Source organism: Lepisma saccharinum, chromosome 18 (assembly GCF_977018435.1).
Source record: "Lepisma saccharinum chromosome 18, izLepSacc3.1, whole genome shotgun sequence".
Classification (NCBI taxonomy): Eukaryota; Metazoa; Arthropoda; class Insecta; order Zygentoma; family Lepismatidae; genus Lepisma; species Lepisma saccharinum.
Window position 1 is genome coordinate 14,231,227 of NC_139246.1, and position 19,019 is coordinate 14,250,245.

The 19,019-nt window shown below is 39.1% G+C and overlaps 1 protein-coding gene across 1 annotated transcript in view; it reads left to right on the plus strand.

The window, feature by feature from the left end:
* LOC146001859 (uncharacterized) overlaps positions 1 to 17,695 on the plus strand; it is a 55,795-nt gene extending 38,100 nt beyond the window's left edge. Inside the window, exons 2-4 of the mRNA XM_083139567.1 lie at positions 4,922 to 4,983; positions 11,493 to 11,542; positions 15,602 to 17,695. Of these exons, the coding sequence (XP_082995693.1) occupies positions 4,923 to 4,983; positions 11,493 to 11,542; positions 15,602 to 16,180 (690 nt within the window). The 5' untranslated portion in view covers position 4,922 and the 3' untranslated portion in view covers positions 16,181 to 17,695. The remainder of the gene's footprint in view (positions 1 to 4,921; positions 4,984 to 11,492; positions 11,543 to 15,601) is intronic.
* Positions 17,696 to 19,019: the final 1,324 nt, after the last annotated feature.

The following is a 19,019-nucleotide window of genomic DNA, read 5'->3' on the forward strand; positions in this document are numbered from 1 at the left end:
AAAAAAAAAAAAAGTATTGAAGGACAATAACAGGGAAGTTTTCCCTTTGTAAAGTCGGCTGGGCGTCTCAATGGCCTGCTGGAAACTAAGATTAGGTTCCTGGGCGTGTTTTGTGAGATCGGATTTTTGCGGCCTTCTCTCTTCATAAAGCGGCTCTGGGGTTCACCCATTCTCAAATAAATTGGTACCAGTGGAGGACGACACCCCAAGGGGCGGGGGAGGCTAAAGGAGGCTGGAGCGTGATGCTTAAAAACCAAAGGATAGAGAATGAAAGTGAAAATAAAGATTGATTGATTGATTTGTGGTTTTAAGTCCACTTAATATTTAGTTTAAAGTGGGATCCGAACCACTGTGCCATGTGCCTCCAGTGAAAATAAAGAGGCAAAACAAACTGAAAGAGAGGAAAAGGAAGAGGAAAACCAACCAAAACAGAGTATGATAACAGAGGAAGAGGTGGATTGAGAGAAATGAAGATAAACATTTCTCAAGATGGAGTGAGAAAAGGAACAAAGAAAAGAAACAGTACAGAACGATAAAGAGATAAAGGAAGGACGAGAAACAAAAAGAGAGGCATACAGAGAAATCTATAGAAAGAGAGAATGAGAAACAGAAGCAAAAGGTAGAAAGCGAAATAGAGAACGAGCAAGTGGATGGAGAGAGAGAAAGAGAAGGGCAAGAAATGAAGGAAGCTCTATATCTGAAGAGCCAGGGAGAGAGAGCAAAGAACGCAGGAGGGAAAATGGAACAATACCTAATCGTGAAAAAGATACTATGGTTTTACACACAGAGAGATAAAAGAGTTATAAATAAAAGTTAGTTTTCTGTATTACAAGTTCTAGACTCTCCCAAGTATCATTCCAGCTCAAACGAGGCGGAAAAAAAAAGTCGCCCTAGTTTCGAGTGTAAGCGAAATTTTAAAATTTTACTCGCTAAACTGCTGGAAAAGGAACACAATTCAATTGTATTCAAGTATTATGCATTACTAAGGAAGGCCTCCCAGGTGGCTTAAAAGTAACCCCTTGTAATCAGAGGCCCCGGGTTCAATAGCCGGAGAAGGCACGCCGCTCCCGAAGGAGTGGTTTGGATCCCACTTGAAACTAAATATTAAGATTCCACCGGATTTCTGACTGTGATGCACCGCAAGGTCATAAGTCATATAGGCTCGAATGTCAGTTAATGAATGAATGCTTCCTTAGTTAATGTTACCAATGTCAAGTCACTGTTCAAATTGAAGGGGATTCTAGCTAAGTGTCTCCTGTCTCATTTTCCCCAGCCTCTACATCTTCCAACCAGTAACATAAATTTTCCCCTTCGTAAATTTTCTGTTATTTTTGTGTAATTTGTCTTTTAATTTTTAGGTTCATTTAACGCCTACACGTCAGTCAAAATTGTCAATTTTTACATAATCTTACATTAATTTTTGTATTAAGTCCTATGTTATGCACAGATAGGCTAATTGGGATTGGACCTACAGTTTAAAGTGGGACCCTAACCCGGGAACCCTTGATTACAAGGTGATGACGTTACCACTATACGATCGGGGAGATCATTAATTTCAGATGAAATTCATGGTTTGGAAATAAATTTATTAAAATTTTGTTACTCCACACCAAACTCACACAGAGCATTGTCTTCCTATTAAATTTTGCGCTTTACGTTTTATAATAATAATAATATGATGAACGTTAATTTAAATGTTTATTTTATTATTTACTTTGAGCCTCAATAAATTAAAATAAGTCAGTTCTTGGGTCTCACCGCGGTGCAAAAGATTTAGTATAAGTATAATTATTGTATTAGGTAAAAACAAAAGTCAAAATGCGAAAATGGGAATTTCTGAACCACCCTCTTCCATCCTACATTTTCTTCAATTCCCATTATGATGCATAACCTAGATATGTAAAATAAATCGGAGAGCATCACAGAGTAAGTCAACGAAGTAACTGGCTTTCTTGTTTTGGATCAGACTTTTAACCGACGCAATTTGTGTAAACTAAGTGATGGCGATTCACTTCCTCGACTTCCAAGACTGTCTGTCTTGTATTTTGAAAGTAGCCGCCCACTGAAGGAATGAATGCACTTCCCTGAGTTTCCAAGGTCTTTGCGCGGACAAAACATAAACCAGATGTCAAAGCAAGATAAGTTTACAAATTGCGGTGTGAAACCCTCCCCCTCCGCCGCTCCGAGCGGCACATGACCGGTGCCGCAGATGGGAGAATACACATTCAGAGGGTTGCTTGCCCAGAAGCGACAGCAGTGCCATAAGCGGGAAATCCTCGAACTTGCAGAAGGCGTGGGAACTAAGTACTTGTCTTTTTTTTAATAACATTATGTAATTTCTGTTGAAGATATTGTGCAAACGCTTGGAATTATCTATATAAATTCACGACTCTAAGATGCACAATATTGAACTTAAATGCCAAAATGGTTTAAAACTCTTCAAACGTCCCATTTAAAGCTGCTTTCAGATCCAATTAATGCTGAATTTCCAATTTTTTGTAGGCCAAACTAGAATCCCAAATTGATTTTTTATTCATTACATCTCTCCGTGTATCCTTCTAGAAAAGCCTTGCAGAGTATCATCGAAATTGGAAGCATATGTTAGGAGATTTTGTCAACAGAAGGAGAAGCAGTTTTCAGCTGTTGAGAGAAACATCCAGCCGAGGCTTAAAGATGTCCTGTTACTTGTGGTATCCCAGTGAGGCCACCTACTGGCGGACACGCGACACACTTCGTACCCAACACCTTACAAGCAGGGATTCACGAACTTCTTATCGAACAGGAAACGAAACAAGTTAGCCTAACGGTACATCCTAGATACGAAAGCTCCACCAGCCATTCTCGTGGACCATCTTCTGTAATATTTCCAGTTCCTTATCGCTTGCCTTTTGTTTTTTAAATACTTTCGTATATCTTTGCGCTCATTAGATAGCACGCTCTCATGTCCTATCTATACCCTGTAACAGTGAACAGTTTCTCTCACACCATTTAACACCAATTTTCTGTTGCCACAGCGGTGGTTTCCGGGATTATCTCAATGGGAGGGTGAGGGGTAATAAAAATATATTACAAAAAGATTAAGGGGGAAAGGTAAGGATTCCTTAGGTGCTGATAGGTTTATTGGTGCAGTTGCTGTTAGGCAGAGAAACAGTCCAAACATCTTATATACTCTACACTAACTGATTGTGATAGGACGAAGGTAAGCGCGCCATCTATATTTTTCTTTTATAAACTTCACACGTATAAGTCAACGTGAACAGAATCTCATGGAATCTCATGGAAACTCTCTGGCATACATAAACCCTCTGGACAAAATCAATCGCCTCCATAAAACCCTTACTTATTTCTTTCAGGAGCTTCTTAATGTTGTCATTCCATCTTGGTTTTTCAATAGGCCTCTTACCATCAGGTTTACCAATTAGTATCATGCCAGGCTTTTGCAATGATATCGGGGTATTGTACCCCTAATTCCGCAAAACGAGGTTCCAGGTTCCGTCTTGGTTTAGCATGGGTGTCAATTTGTGGGTGTTGCTTAATTAGTTTCATACAATCAACATTTTATCCTCATCGTTGCTATTACCTGGAAAGTGCAAAAAAGCAAGCAACGTAAAGGGTCTCCCCGATGGCGTAGTGGTAACGTCTTCTCTTTGTGATCAAGGGATTCCGGGTTCTATGCCCGGTGAAGGCACATTCCACAGTGGTTTGGATCCCACTTTAAACTGTAGGACCAGTCCCGGTTAGACTATCTGTGCATAAAGTGGACTTAAAACAACAATTCAAACAATCCAAAACCGACTTAAAATAAAAAATAAATAAATAGATTGATTTGCTTTATTTTACCTCGCTTTGTGCCACTTTTGGCTAATTTGCGAAGTGATGAGATGATGAAATTGATGAATGGACTGTAACAAACATCCATGCCCAGGCCGGGATTCGAACCCGGGATGCGCTAACCACTCCGCCATTTGACATAGAACGCGAATAAATATTCCGTTCACAATATAGGTACAGCTAGCTGATTTTTCTGAAACCTTTCTTGAATACATCTTATCAACAAGCGTGAATGAATGAATTGATTTATTTTTATTCGTGTTTCTGTAACTTCTGGATGATAGAGAAGATAAGGATTAAGGGACAATCAAAAACATATGGACAAGACACAATTCAAGCCTCACAGAGGGTTACTGGCTGTGAGAAACTCATTAGTCTGCAAAATGTACTCCAGGGTGCAGCACTTGGAAGGGAGATTAAAATTTGCGTGTCTCCATTCATTTTCTTCGTTGTAATTAGTATAGAGACAGATAAGAAACTGAAATGATCGAGAGTATGAAAATAATATCAGTCATGGTCTAATAAATATTTATTTTTGTAGTAATCAGTCATCGTTCATCAGAATGCCGCAGCAGTGTTTTTGATTGACGTAATATTTAGCGCACTTCTAATACCGTGCAAGGAATTTGCGTTTCTTTCCATTGGTTTCTGTGGCTCATCATCAATTCACTATTCATCCCGGTCCTCCATATTAATCAAGATTGGTAGAAAAGCTAGCAATAAAGACCTACTTTATTCTATTCATGTTTGTAAATTTGATCTTGACTTTCGCACAAGAAGAAACATATTTTTTTATCCATCGCTACTATTATTGACAATCGTGTGCCCATAACTTATCTATTTGTTTATTTTTTTTAACAATAGAAAAATTTTGGTCAGTGAATAGAAGCCTCTTTTCCACGTTAACATAATTTGTTATTAAATGCTATTCGCTTAGAGAAACTAACTGATTATTCTGTCAAGAATGTAATTGTTTTTAACACAGTTAGATGGTACTGTGTAATGCTATCATTTTTACTATATCTAATGGCATAAGTTTTGTTAAATTTGCTTCCATTCTAACAGTTTTAAAACCACCTTTCTTTTCCAGGATGAGGACAATCATGATAACATCATTTTGCGCCCTGATTGTACTGATAATTACAACAGAGGGTAAGTTTTCAAAGTTAATTAGCGGACAGGACTCATTATAAAGAAGCATGTTTGCTTAAGTAATTACTAGTATAATCATTTAGTTAGTATCTTCTCGATGATTTTAAGTTGTTGCTAAGAATTTCATTAATGTGGTCAAGGTGTGATTTTTCATAGTGATTCGAAAATCCGTGATTTCTATATCGCATGTTGATTGATTGATTTAGTTTATTTTACTTCGCGTTTTGCGCCTCTTGGCTAATTTGCGAAGATGGGGATGAGTGATGAAATGATGAAATTGATGAATGGACATTCACAAACAACCAAGCCCGAGCGGGATTCGAACCCGGGACCCTTGGCGTCGCCAGGCCGATGTGTTAACCATTCGGCCACAGGGTCTTGCTATATCGCATGTTAAACTGCCAGTCAGCAGCATGTCAAAGTGGTAACGTGGTCGGTGGAAACATCCTCTCCGTATATTGAAGGGGTCCCGGGTTCGATACCTGGTAGAGGCTCATATGTTTCGGATCCCACTCTAAACTATAGATCCATTCCCGATTGGGCAATCTGTGCATAAAGTGAACTTTAGATGCATTTGTGATACAGAGAAATGCCAAAATAGGAAAATAGGTACTTAGCGTGTTGATGATGTGATTATGAAGGATTATACTGTAGGTGCTCTCTCTCGACATGCAAAAAAGCATAAAATTCTATTTAATCTTCTTGGGATTTTTATGTTGCTCAGATATTCACATCGAATTTTCTGTAGCAGGTCGCTTTCGTCCTGGTAATAGCACTTTGCACAGAAACGTTGCTTCAAAGCAGGCCTGGTCAACCCGCCGTGCTTGTGAAAGAGCGTCCTCGTTATACACGTGTGGACAGCGAGCAGCGATGCTGTAGCGTTTTAACGAGAGAGTGAGGAAGGCAGGAGGCTTCGCGGGTAGCGTTCGTGCAGCAGGTTGCGAAATCCTTGGGGGGGGGGGCGGATTTCCTCCCACTTCGAAAACACACACAAATTAGTGTAGTTGTGAGTAATGAATTCTCTCTCAAGTGATCGTTAACAAATCTACATCAATAGGCACAATAAAATAATAACAAGAATGCAAAACTATGAAATCTAATTGATTTATATTAACACAAAGCAAAAACTAAACCAAAACTTACACATAATAATGCCCTCTCTGATGGCGCAGTGGTAGCGTCGTTGCCTTGTAATCAAGGGGTCCCGGGTTCGATTCCCCGTGAAGGGACATAGTGGTTCGGATCCCACTTTAAACTGTAGGTCAAGTCCCTATTAGCCTTGCTGTGCATAGAATGGACTTAAAACACCAACTCAATCAATCAACGTTACACATAATAATACCACTTCAACTATTTCATAATTTATTTAATATCTTTAACCAGTTTATAAAGAAATACTTTGCAATATCTGATATGTATAAAAGTATCAAATTAATTTCATTTATGTAATTAATAATAATAGTATTATTATTATTAATAGTAATATATTTTTAATTGAGAAATTTATTTTTACTTTTAATAACATTACAAATATGTATATCGTATAATGGACACATATGTTTCTGGGGGAGGGGGTTTGAAGATCAAGAACTTTCTCCCCTCCACCAGTTTTCAATGATTTCGCACCCTGTCGTGCAGAGGGAAACGTCTTATCATGTGATACGTAATGTAATCATGGCAGATGAAACTGGTCTACTGCGGACCACATCCAGCTGCTCACAGTCACTAAAACTAATTGCTTTAGAACTCTAAACCTAACAATTCTTAACCTACAATTCTGTCTACTAGTTCTAATAGTGCATATGTTGTTACCATTTAAAGGCCAGGTTTATAAAAATAAAAATAACAATTTTTAAGCTGTTTTGCAACTTGAAATTGACGATGAAAATTTCCAGTGGTGAGGATTGGGTGGGGGGGGGGGGTCTGTTCGAACCCCTCTCCCGACGCGCATGACCTGATGTGTCGTTCATGAAAATGCATATATATTAGATGTTAATAACACAAATTATTCTTGAATAATTTGTTATACAAAAGTTTCCCTTAATATGTGTTATCTTTCTCCAGTTGGTAGCACTGGACTACAGGAAAGCTTCGGGGCTTCCTGCGTATAATAGTCGCAATACTATATTGAAATATCTATGTATCTATCTATGTTATATTTTGTTCGGTGTTCCCCAAATTCGACTATGTTCGAATTACCTGCTACCGGCGTGAAACGTGTTAGGCAAGAGCTTCTATTAGTTGCAGAAATGCTCAATAGATGGACCATGTATCGACTTCTGGCCAGGGAATTCCTTCACACCAAGTAGTTTGAACGTTCTCCGTGGTGAGGCGTTTCGTTCCAAAGCCGCGGTCCTTAGATGTAAAAGTAAATATGGCAGGGGTGCGTCATGATCAGTGATGTGCGTCTACGCGTAAACAACGATAGTCTACATTCTACACGTAGACTATTTTATACACGTATTTTACGTAGTCTATGTAAACAACATGGCGAAAGGTGATAACTTAGCAAAGGGTGCTGTGGAAGTAAAACAAAATTATACTGCGTATCAGTTGCTAATGTGTAAAAGGAACTTTTCATACTCTTCCTTCCAAATTCGAACAATTTTTCACCTAGGAAGAAACCTAATATAGGAAATATTCTAGTGTTTTATGGTAAGAAGACCTTTCTTGCCTCACGACTGCCATCTGTTGTTGTTTTTTGCATACTATTTATCTTCTTCCATAGTTGATAATAGAAGAGAAGATAAATTTTCTTGTAAATAGAGTTCTTTTCATTTCGTTAGGAACCAATATAGTTGAAATATCACTTTCCTTTCATGAAAGCCGTGAAAATTAATTTTAATGCACTTTAGATTGTCTACGTAGTCTATGTAAACTACAACCCAATGTAATCTACGCGTAGATTACGTGTAGATAACGCATGTAGACGTAAACTTATAGTCTACGGCACATCAGTGGTCATGATCAGTGATGTGCAGTAGACTATAAGTTTACGTCTACATGCGTTGTCTACACGTAATCTACGCGTAGATTACATTGGGTTGTAGTTTACGTAGACTACGTAGACAATCTAAAGTGCATTAAAATTAATTTTTAAGGGTTTCATGAAGGGAAAGTGACATATTCAACTATATTGGTTTTTAACAAAATGAAAAGAATCCTATTTACAACAAAATTTATCTTCTCTTCTATTATCAACTATGAGAGAAGATAAATAGTACGCAGAAAACAACAACAGATGGCAGTCGCGAGGCAAGATTGGTCTTTTTCCCATAAAACACTAGAATATTTCCTATATTGGGTCTCTTCCTATGTGAGAAATTGTTCGAATTTGGAAGGAAGAGTATGAAAAGTTCTCCTCACACATTAGCAACTGATACGTAGTATAATTTTGTTTTACTTCCACGGCGCCCTTTGCTAAGTTATCAGCTTTCGCCATGTTGTTTACATAGATTACGTCATCTACGTGTATAAAATAGTCTACGTGTAGAATGTAGACTATCGTTGTTTACGCGTAGACGCACATCACTGGTCATGATTTTTTTTGGGGGGGGACGATTTTATACCAATTCTATACATCTTAACACAAATGGGGTAGGGGATCGTTTCTTATGTACAGTTTTTCTACCTACCTGTGGGTGATCGCGGCAATGGGGTGGAAATGAAACACTACCTCGTATACCTTTAGAATCGGTTTGGTTGGGGGGGGGGCATGCTGTTCCCATTAATACAAGGTTAGTCAAGCAGGCAAACTGCTAAGAATAAGGTACAGTACACTAACAATGGCAGTGAACCTGAGCAGTTTTGTACGTTTTATGTAAGCAAACATGAAAGTGAGCCTAAAATACCCCAAAGTAAACATAATACAGTAAAACTTCGTTAATCCGGACCCCGATAAGCCGGACTTCGCTTAATCCCGACAGGCAAAAGGCAAGATGGTAAAAAAGCAGAATGTAAGGTTTTAAATGTGGCTAGATGTTAACAATTGCATTCGTCATATTGCTCCGTAATGGCCAAGAATACATACATCCAACGTCCATGGAAGAACTTCCCAAAGAAAAGGCAGTCAACCACTGACGAAATTCTGTTTCCCGCAGACGTTCGGGAAGAAACCGCATTGACATAGGAATGCCCTTTAAATACACCATAATAAACGTGTTTTGTTGCTATAAACGGAGTTTTAATGCACTTTCTACTGTTCTTTTAGGTTAATTCAGTTAATCCGGACTTTCGTTAAACCGGTCAACTTATCCCCCCATTAGTTCGGATTAACGAGGTTTTTACTGTATTGCTTAAATATGTCTGTATTATATTTGTACGCAAATTTGCCTGACCAAAATAATTTGAGTAAATAATTCGGCATAAAGGGGGGGGGGCGAGAGGATGTTCTACTTTTGGGGAGGAGTGCGTCATTGGCCTTGGGGGGGATGGGCACCTCTGAAATATGCATGAGCGTCCGGAAGGGGGGCAAAGAGGGCCGTGACCCCCCCTGGAAAATGAAAGTCAACCAAAAAGTATGTATTTCACACATATAATTTCATTTTAGCCACAATTATATGTGTTAATTATTGCATGAACACCATAAATTCAAATTTAAGCAATGTTTTTTTAGGGAACAACACTATTTTTGGGGAAAATTTGCTTTCGTTTTCCCCCCGTTGGAAAAATATACCTTCCTTGCCCCTCCCTGGAAAAAATCCTGCAGACGTCCATGGAAATATGGGTCACTTTTACAGTTACTTTGTGGACGTTTGCTCACTCTCATAAAAAGAACAATCGTGGAATCATTTCTGTATCAAACTCACATGTAAAAATATGTGAAGCAACAATGTGTAAACATGTGCAATTAATGTAGGAAAATATCTGAGATTTACGTTGTTTTGCTATTGTTATTGCTTTGTTCATTAGTTTGTTTAGTCTATTAATGTTTACTATTGAGTGTTTATGTCCCACCCCTCTCCAATACCATGAACGCAACGAGAGAACTACACGAGGTTCCCACTTGGGGTGACCAAGTTTCGGCCATGAATTTAAGAAAGATTTCCAACTTTCGGTGCGACGTATTTTTAGTTGCGCGGCATCACTAGCAATGGATGCAATGGATAATATGATACCAAAGAATTGATTTACATTTTACATACATACTAGCTGTTTATTTATTCCAATCTTCCATTAGACAGGAAAATAATGAATTCTAACTACAGTGTAAAATGTAACTAATTTTATTTACAGGTATTTAAAAGTATAAGTACAGTGTACAAATTATGAAGTAAAATCTTTTACAAATTCACGATAATATTAATTTAACTCAAAACTTGATTGAACATTTTTAGTTTCACCTCCAGGAGCAAGAATAAATAAATTGAACGCCATTGGGAGTGTCACTATTCATCTTGGCGAACCCGAAAGCTATGGATTCCACACTAATATTTTCGATTATTTTTACATGTCACCCCTTCCCACCCCCACCCATAATTGTGCCAGGGGTGTCTTACTCCCACAGTATTTATTTCCAGATTGCAAGTCAATGTGTACCAAGTTTGGTTAAAATTGCTCCAGGCGTTCGAGAGTTATGCCAGAAGAAACAAACGCGTACAGTCACGGGCACTGCCGGCTTGTAATGAATACATTGACTTTCAATGGAAGCGTTACAAGCCGGCAGTGTCCGTGACTGTACATACATATATACACCCATACATCCATTTTTATATATATATAGATCAAAATGGAGAATAAAAATTTACAAATTCGCATGTTCGTAAATCGTAACCCATATGTATTTGTCCACAGCTGCCGCAGAACTAAGCATCAATCAACTATAACAAAATATTACGTCACTTCCGCCCACCAAAGGTTAAATATGCAAGATCTTGCAGTCGAGTTGAAGTTCAATTGCACGCCGATATCGGAATGAGTTGAAATTTCGCGATCTTGGATGATAATGAAAAATACTGGAGAATACGTCAACGCGGTAGCCGGGGGGACTAAAAAAAAAGAAGCTCTAATACGAGAGATATCGGGAATTACAGGAGAGTTGCTCAACTGTGGTGTAGATGAAACCATGACATCCTCCTAGATGGCGCAATGGTCACGTCGCTGCCTTGTAATCAAGAGATCCCAGGTTTGATAACCGGTGGAGGCTTATGGTAATTCGAATCCCACTGTAAACTGTAGGTCTAGTCTCGATTAGCCTATCTGTGCATAAAGTGGACTTAGAACAAGACAACAAAGACCAAAGTAGCAATAAATACGATTTAAAAAAACTTTATAGTGATATCAGAAAAACTGAGTTGTCCTTTGTATTATAACGCCGATTCTCAAAAGCTATACGTACAGTCACGACACTTCCGGGCTGTAATGATTAAATTGAAAAGTCAATGGATTTGTTACAACCTAGAAGTGTCCATGACTGTACAACGTAACAGCATATTGAAAACGCTTAGTGAAAGAATATTAGATATTGCAACACTAATTTAAACTTTCAATTGTTCTGTTTTCCTCCGTAGGCGACGCACAAGAGGCCATGCTTCCCATGAATGTGTATCAGATGAAAATGGTAAGAACTCCTGCAAGGATTCATACTATTACTACAGCGTACACTATGTAAATATTCACACTTTATGTATTTCTTTTTGGAAAAGAATCAGTATTATCATGGGCGTCGCCAGAATTTTTTGCAGGGGGGGGGCGGTCTAATGATAACATTTTAATAGATCAATTATAAGTATTATTACCACGGTTATAAATGTTATTATACAATAATAAGTATTACAAACTAACAAAAATAAATTGTATTCGAAATAATAATTATTATTATGTAAATGGGGAGACTCGATCCACCACAACTATTTTTCCATTATTTCTTTTTCATTTTATGCAGTTAGAGTTGACGAGCTGTATCTTTGCGGGTGGCCGTGGCTGCTCCGCGCAGAGTGTGAGAGATATTCGTTTATGTAGTTGCCACCTAATCGACAGCAAGGACAGAACGCAAGGTACTGACGCGCAGCCGGTAGCTCCTCCCCCTTGCTACTGCGCAGCCGGGCTTCGGCAGGGTTCACCCGCAAAGATACAGCTCGTCAACTCTAGTATCTGAATGAATTTTGATATTAACCTTTGCACGTCTCGTTCAAGAAAAGGCTTTAAATGTTAGGGGGATTTTTTATATAGTGTGTTGTGTGGCCTCTTACCTACAACTGTAATTATTTGAATTTTAAAAACTGTGAAACCATTTGTTTCGTGGATGAAATGGTAGAATATAACCTTGTTCATGTATTTTTCACTCAATGTTTGCGATCCAATGCATTTTTACTTTGATTATTCTGTTCGAATGCTAACTAAATGAACTTTATTTCTGTTCTTAACAATAAGAGTACCAAACTTTCGGCTTTCTTGTATCTTTGAATGAACAATGTCAATTTCCAGGGAGGGTCCACCGACCCGTTCGACCCCCTCCCGACGCCCATGAGTGGGATCTATGAGTATTACCGTGCAAATTGCCCATCACCATGTTCGTGCACTTTATTTGAGCCAATAAGAGCTTCAAGAATTTAAAGAAAACTCAAAACAAGGTGTTGACAACTTCTGCACCAGCATACATAAAAATCCATCGCTTAAACACCATTGGATGTAAGAGATAAATTAATGAAAATAGTCATGTACAATTTGCACGGTAATACTCATGGATACCACTATACGTCTGACTGTCACTCAGATTACAGGGGTGGTTGTCATTGTACCTGTATAGGTCGCTCTGGAGCAGTATGTCCGAGATCGACAATGCGTGGAACCCTACACCCACAACCCCTATTTGCCTTCATGGCATGGTGCAAAGCACAGGAATAGCTTTACATTTTTTAACCTTTTAACACTGATTATTGAAAACATTTTTGTTGAGAAGTAGAAAATAAATTCCCTTTCCGATCTACTAGTAGTTGGACTGAACGAACGGTTTAGTTGAGGAAATAATATTCAGGACGTCTAAGCACCATAACTTTTCCATGGGTTTTCATAGCGATTGGTGGAATGGTCCTTTTAACAAAGGCCGCGGACACTTTCTTCCTTTCCTTGAAAATTCCTCTCATCTCACTACCAAGGGTAAACAAATACGTGATGTTATCAGTGGCGGCGATTAGGGGGGTGAGGGGGCAGTCGCCCCCCACTTTAGCCCCAGCACTATGCTAAACCTTATCTACAAAGAGAAATATATTGTCAATATACAGGGTGCGGCAAGAAAAACTTACCTGAAAACTTGTTGCCCCTCCAAACAATACGTTACTAAGTTGGTTAGAGGCCAACTAAAGTCGAACAAAAAAAAAAAATTGGTGACTGTTTTTTTATATGCAATCAGTGAGTAGTGTTTGCCACAAGTTACCCCAAGCAACCAGTCATTATGGTTCTTCACCGAGCGCCTGCGTGAAGGGACACTCACGAAGAACAAATGATAATGTCGATCGTGTATTAGAACGTTTTGCAACTTTATTTTCATATAAATCCACAGCAGACCTTCACGCCAAAAAAAAGTATGCAGTACATATCCCTTGAACTTCAAATTGAAGAAACAAGTGTTCGTCGAATAGTGAAGGAAATTGGAGAACGCTCGTACAGATTCTGCATGAAATTAAATGAAACGCGAGGTCAGTGTTCCATCATGGTCCAAGATATAATAAGATGAATGGAATACGTTGTCAATAATGGTGGCAGACATGTTGAACATGTAATTGTTTGATATGACGCAGTTGCGTACTTCTCAGAAAAAAATTAGTTCAGCTTCAGTTAAGTTTTTTTTGCCGCACCCTGTACAACAAGAAAGGAAAATATTGTGGGTGCCATTGCCCTCCCACCTGGCCCACCACCACGTTTGTGTATAAGAGCAAAAGGGCTCAACTGGACCAGACACATTAGCGATAGCTACTGCAAAAACTCCTGATTCCAAGCAAGATGTTAGGAGGAAATATGCCTGTAGGAAGAACGTGTTACAGCGGGGAGAGACAATATCCAGAACTCATCTTCCATAGATAGGAACTGGAGATCAGTTCAAGTCAGAGTGTATTGGAGGAAGGGTGTCGGGGAGGCTATCACCGGAAACCGATATAAGGGTCGATACCTGCAAGTACATAATTTGAGTGGACATAGTTCTCTCACTAGTATACTTTATATTGTCTTCGTGGCTCATTTCAAGAATGAACAGTCAATATTGAAGTGGTGGATATCTCTTGGTGAGGTTCATATGTCTCATTTGGTATATTCAACATGCATTCACCCCTTTCCATTATCCTTGGAATGTAGAAAAGTGACATACGTATAAAGAAATAACCCCCCGCCGACAGCAAGGATTGCGGGTTCGATTCCCGTCCTGGGCATCAGTGTTCATTGTGAACGTCCCTTCATCAATTTCATCACATCATCTTCATCCTCATCTTGGAAATTTGCCAAAAGTGGCAGAAAATCGAAGTAAAATCAACCAAATCATCACGTCATTGCCTTCTAATTAAGGGGTTCTTTAGTCGATAACCGGTGAAGACACAATGGTTCGTATCCCAATTTAAACTGTAGTCCCAGTCCCAATTAACCTAACTGTGCATAAAACTGGACATAAAACTCAAACTAGTACACTGAAATCCAAATTAATTAATCAATGGATTTCATTCTCTCAACTCACTTACAACATACTTCATATTTTCTTCATGGTTGATTTGAAGATACCATGGGGAACACGTATATACAGGTGGGCCATATTGATGGGACACATTTCAAATGCATATGTGGAGCATGTAGGAAGCAACATTTATTACCAAATATATGGAAAACACTGCCAAAGGACGGTAGTTTTGCACTGTGTTCAGTGTTTGAAGATTACATCCCTGAGATGGACACCACCTTGACGAGAACATTCTTTGGCTCTAACAGTCATGTTCAGCATAGTTTTGCGTAGGGTTTCGGCTGGGATGGCCGCTATCTCCCTTCGGATGTTGTACTTCAGTTCATTGATGGTAGTGGGCCTTGTGGTGTACACCTTGTCCTTTAGGTAAACCCACAGGAAGTAGTCCGGTGGAGTTAGATCCGGGGATCTGGATGGCCCAATGGACATCATCGAATCTCGAGATGAGCCGTCCCGGGAAGTGTCGTCGAAGGATTGTCATTGGGAGTACTGCTGTATGACTAGTGGCACCATCCTGCTACAGCCACATGTCCCATAGGCCAAGCCGTCTCATTTCGGGTATGAAGAATGTTCGTACCATCGTGTTGTACCGCTCAGCGGTGACTGTGACGTTGTAATTCTCTTTGTATTAACAAATGTTCTCGTCAAGGTGGTGTCAATCTCAGGGATGTAATCTTCAAACACTGAACACAGTGCAAAACTCCCGTCCTTTGGCAGTGTTTTCCATATATTTGGTAATAAATGTTGCTTCCTACATGCTCAACATATGCATTTGAAATGTGTCCCATCAATATGGCCCACCCTTTATGTCCCGATGTGGTTGAAAACTCCAATTGGTCAATTCTTCACAATTAGCTCCGTACCATTAACTTTAGACGATGTAAAAGCGACTTGAGAGTAGATAAATAGGTAGCCTTGAATATTCCAGAGATTAATGATGACAAAAACTTTTTTCAGATGAGCACTCTATTGAATAGCCTGGCAAGGAAAAGCCGTGGAAGCGATCCTGTGCCAAGATCCAGAAGGCACTCACCCTCGCCGGTTGCATCAGCGAACGAGGGACCGATTAGCGACATGGGCGGCGTTGTCAAAGAATCCACCGACACCGTCAATGAGTCGTCTCCTTCTAACGTACCCGACGTCACGGCGCCTGTAGCAAAGGAAGATGAGAAATCGGAGACAGAGTCCTCCAAGATGGATGATGAGCAGAAGGCTGGAGATCCGCTTCCGGGAGTCCCCGAGACTCCAGTCTCCGGAGTCGCTCCTGGTACAAGTTCCGGGAGCGGTAGCGGAGCTAGTCAAGCAGAAGAAGGTGAAGATATTCAGGGACTTGTGGGAACTTTGCCTGGTGCTGGATATGCCGAGCCCACCCTCATAATGTCCCTCCTGATCCCTATGAGAAGCGAGATGATCTCAGATTTGATATCTGGAGGACCTCCAGGGGTTGATCTTCCGGGTGGATCTTCTTCCGGAGGCTCCGGGAATGAGCAGAAACCGCCCAGTAACGTTGCTAACCCTGCAGGTATTGCAGGTTAAGGCATGGGTGCTGTCTTTTTCGAATAACAACATTTTGGCGACAACTTATTATTCCTCCAGAGTGAGTAAAGACTAACCATATACCATGTTTCACATCAACTTGAAATTACTGTTCACCGCACATACTCAAGAAGTTAATGTAAGTAACAACTCCATGAGATTTTACAGAATTAGTTATTTGAATATGTTGAAACAATCTATTCCTTAGAGAAAAATGAGTTCATCTTGCAATCCTTCTTCAATGAGTAGTCTGTGACAACCCTGTATTCAATTGTGACGCCTCTACTCAGTCTGCAGAGAACCACTTTTGAGTCAAAAAAATGTCGAGATTAACTTTTTTGGTTATGATGAGCCATTTCAACAACCATTTGGTTTGTTCGTCGCGTGTAAATACTAGATTCTCTTCACCAGTGACAACCACTTCCAAAAAACTAGGACGTTGTACACTGTTCAAATTATTTGCATAGGATTGTCACCTAAAGTTACATTTGCTAGCCATTCTGCCAGACGGAATCGACACGTCTTCACTCGACAGAGTCTCTTTTCAGAATGGGATATCGATAGTAGCGCCATCTGGGCACTTATTGAAGCAGGGTTGCCATAACCTACAACCCCGTAGTTCTGGAAACTAGAGTTAATCTACCTTCTATCCATGAACCATAATTTGAAAGTATGGAAACAAATCTGGCTAAACTCATTGAATTGATGGATCGTAGGATACCGGATTAAACCAACCAATTGGATATACTACATGAAGAATTGTAGAGAGCAAGAGGAGGAACTGGAAAGTACATTTTTGATTGTATAACCAACATTACATGTTGAGAAACTTAATGAAAGCGATAAGTAATTGATTACTTTAAGTCAATTCTTAAACCCTATTCTGGCAACAATGAAGTGATTTTTTAATGCAAAACTAATGTATTTCAATAGCAAATACATTATTAATACTGCTAAAATTATTTAAAATGTTCAGTTGAAGAGGTTACACTTCAAAGACGTCACTTTCCAACACATCATTCCATAATGCCTCCACATATCTATTTGACATGCTTCATCTAATACATACAAGTGGTTAATATGCATAGTTTCTGCATATCTTAGGAACAAACAACTCGTTGAATTAATGAATACAATCCATTAGTCTACATTTTAAGGATATATTGAAACTTACATTATCTCCATTTTTGCATCTTTGAAACAATTCGCACACATACATTTTTTTTATCTAAGTTGTGTGTAATTTTGCAGGAGTAACTGCCACCAGAATTTATGTAAAATATATGTTTTTTTTATTACGTAAATATTTGATTTTCTCTGTATAAACAATCTACAAAATTTCTCAGGTAGATACATGCAGGAAAACCCAACAGAATGTTAGTGTGTTTGGGAACTCAGTGGTATTTGTCCATGCCAAGGTTGGATTTGATTTTATCGATTTGATGTTGGGGTAAAGTGTTTATATATTTGTAATTTTGTACTTAAAGTGAATTTGTTATTTGGAGAAATTTTAATTAAATCTGTTATCTATAAATGAAACATTTTTTCATTTTTTACGATAATATACTATTATACGCATGTTCCTCTCTTCCCGAGAGCTCTAAAACTAGCAAAAAGGTCAATTAGCATAAAACCAAATAGTTATCGTCCTCTTGGTTTCAAAATTAATAGCTCGTCCTATTGGGACTTAAAAATTAAGTGTTCTTCCCGTCGATATTTAAAAATGAGCAATATTTACCTTTAAGAGTTACAATTAAAATTATCTGCCAGGGTCTCCCCGATGGCGCAGTAGAATCCGTGCTTGGCCACGGGAGAGGCAGGTCGAAGCTAAGCAGTCGTGCGGGCTTAGATAACGCGTGACGTGGAAAACCGAGTGCGAGTGTTGAGCCAAGTGGAAAATAGGACTCTGATCGGTAATAGTATTTGACAATAGTTAATAAGAACAAAAAGGATAGAAATGGAACGTGAAAATACCATTTTGATAAATTTCGCATATGGAGCAGCAAAACCCAGTGCAATGGACGTGGATGAGTTCATTTACAGTAAGTTTAAACTTAGTATTGATGAAATTTTAGCAATACAAATACCGACAACTGCGCGAGGTGTTTATTTGAAATTAGTGCGACAACGTACTATGTTAAAATTGCTAGAACAGTACCCAGGTGAATTAGAATTTAAGTATGATAATGGGAACGTAGTGAAAGTAAAAATTAGCGACGCAAGTCGAACAGTGAAATACGTACGTGTATTTAATTTACCTATGGAAGTTGAATTAAGACAAGTGCACGGGAAATTCAGTGAATATGGAACAGTGGATGAAGTGACAGAAGAAATGTGGAGTGAAAAGTTTCGTTACCCTGTGCCCAGTGGCGTACGTACAGTAAAAACGTCATTAAAGAAGCCAATACCATCATTTGTAACTATTGGCAAATATAAGGCACACGTGATATATACGGGACAAACTCCGTGTGAGTTCTGTGGTTCGGATGAACATTTAAGATACAGTTGTAACCAGCGGCAAATGACTACCCTACGGGTCCCACCGAAAGTCAAGGCAACCTACAGTAAGGCAGCTTTGCCCAATGAGACCGACATAGTAAGCTCAGAGGGTTTAGCTAGTGCATCAAATCAGCAGAAAAATGAGGTTACCTCACAAATGAAGCCAACCGGTAATAATGAGATGGGAAAACAAATAGGAAGAACACAAGAGGAGGGAGCAAATAAAAAAACGTCAGAACCTCAAGATAAAAAACACTCGAAGGAAGAAAAAGAATCAAGAGAATTAATGAAGAGTGAGAAGAAAAAGGAAGAATTCATGGACACATCCCTCCCCCCCACT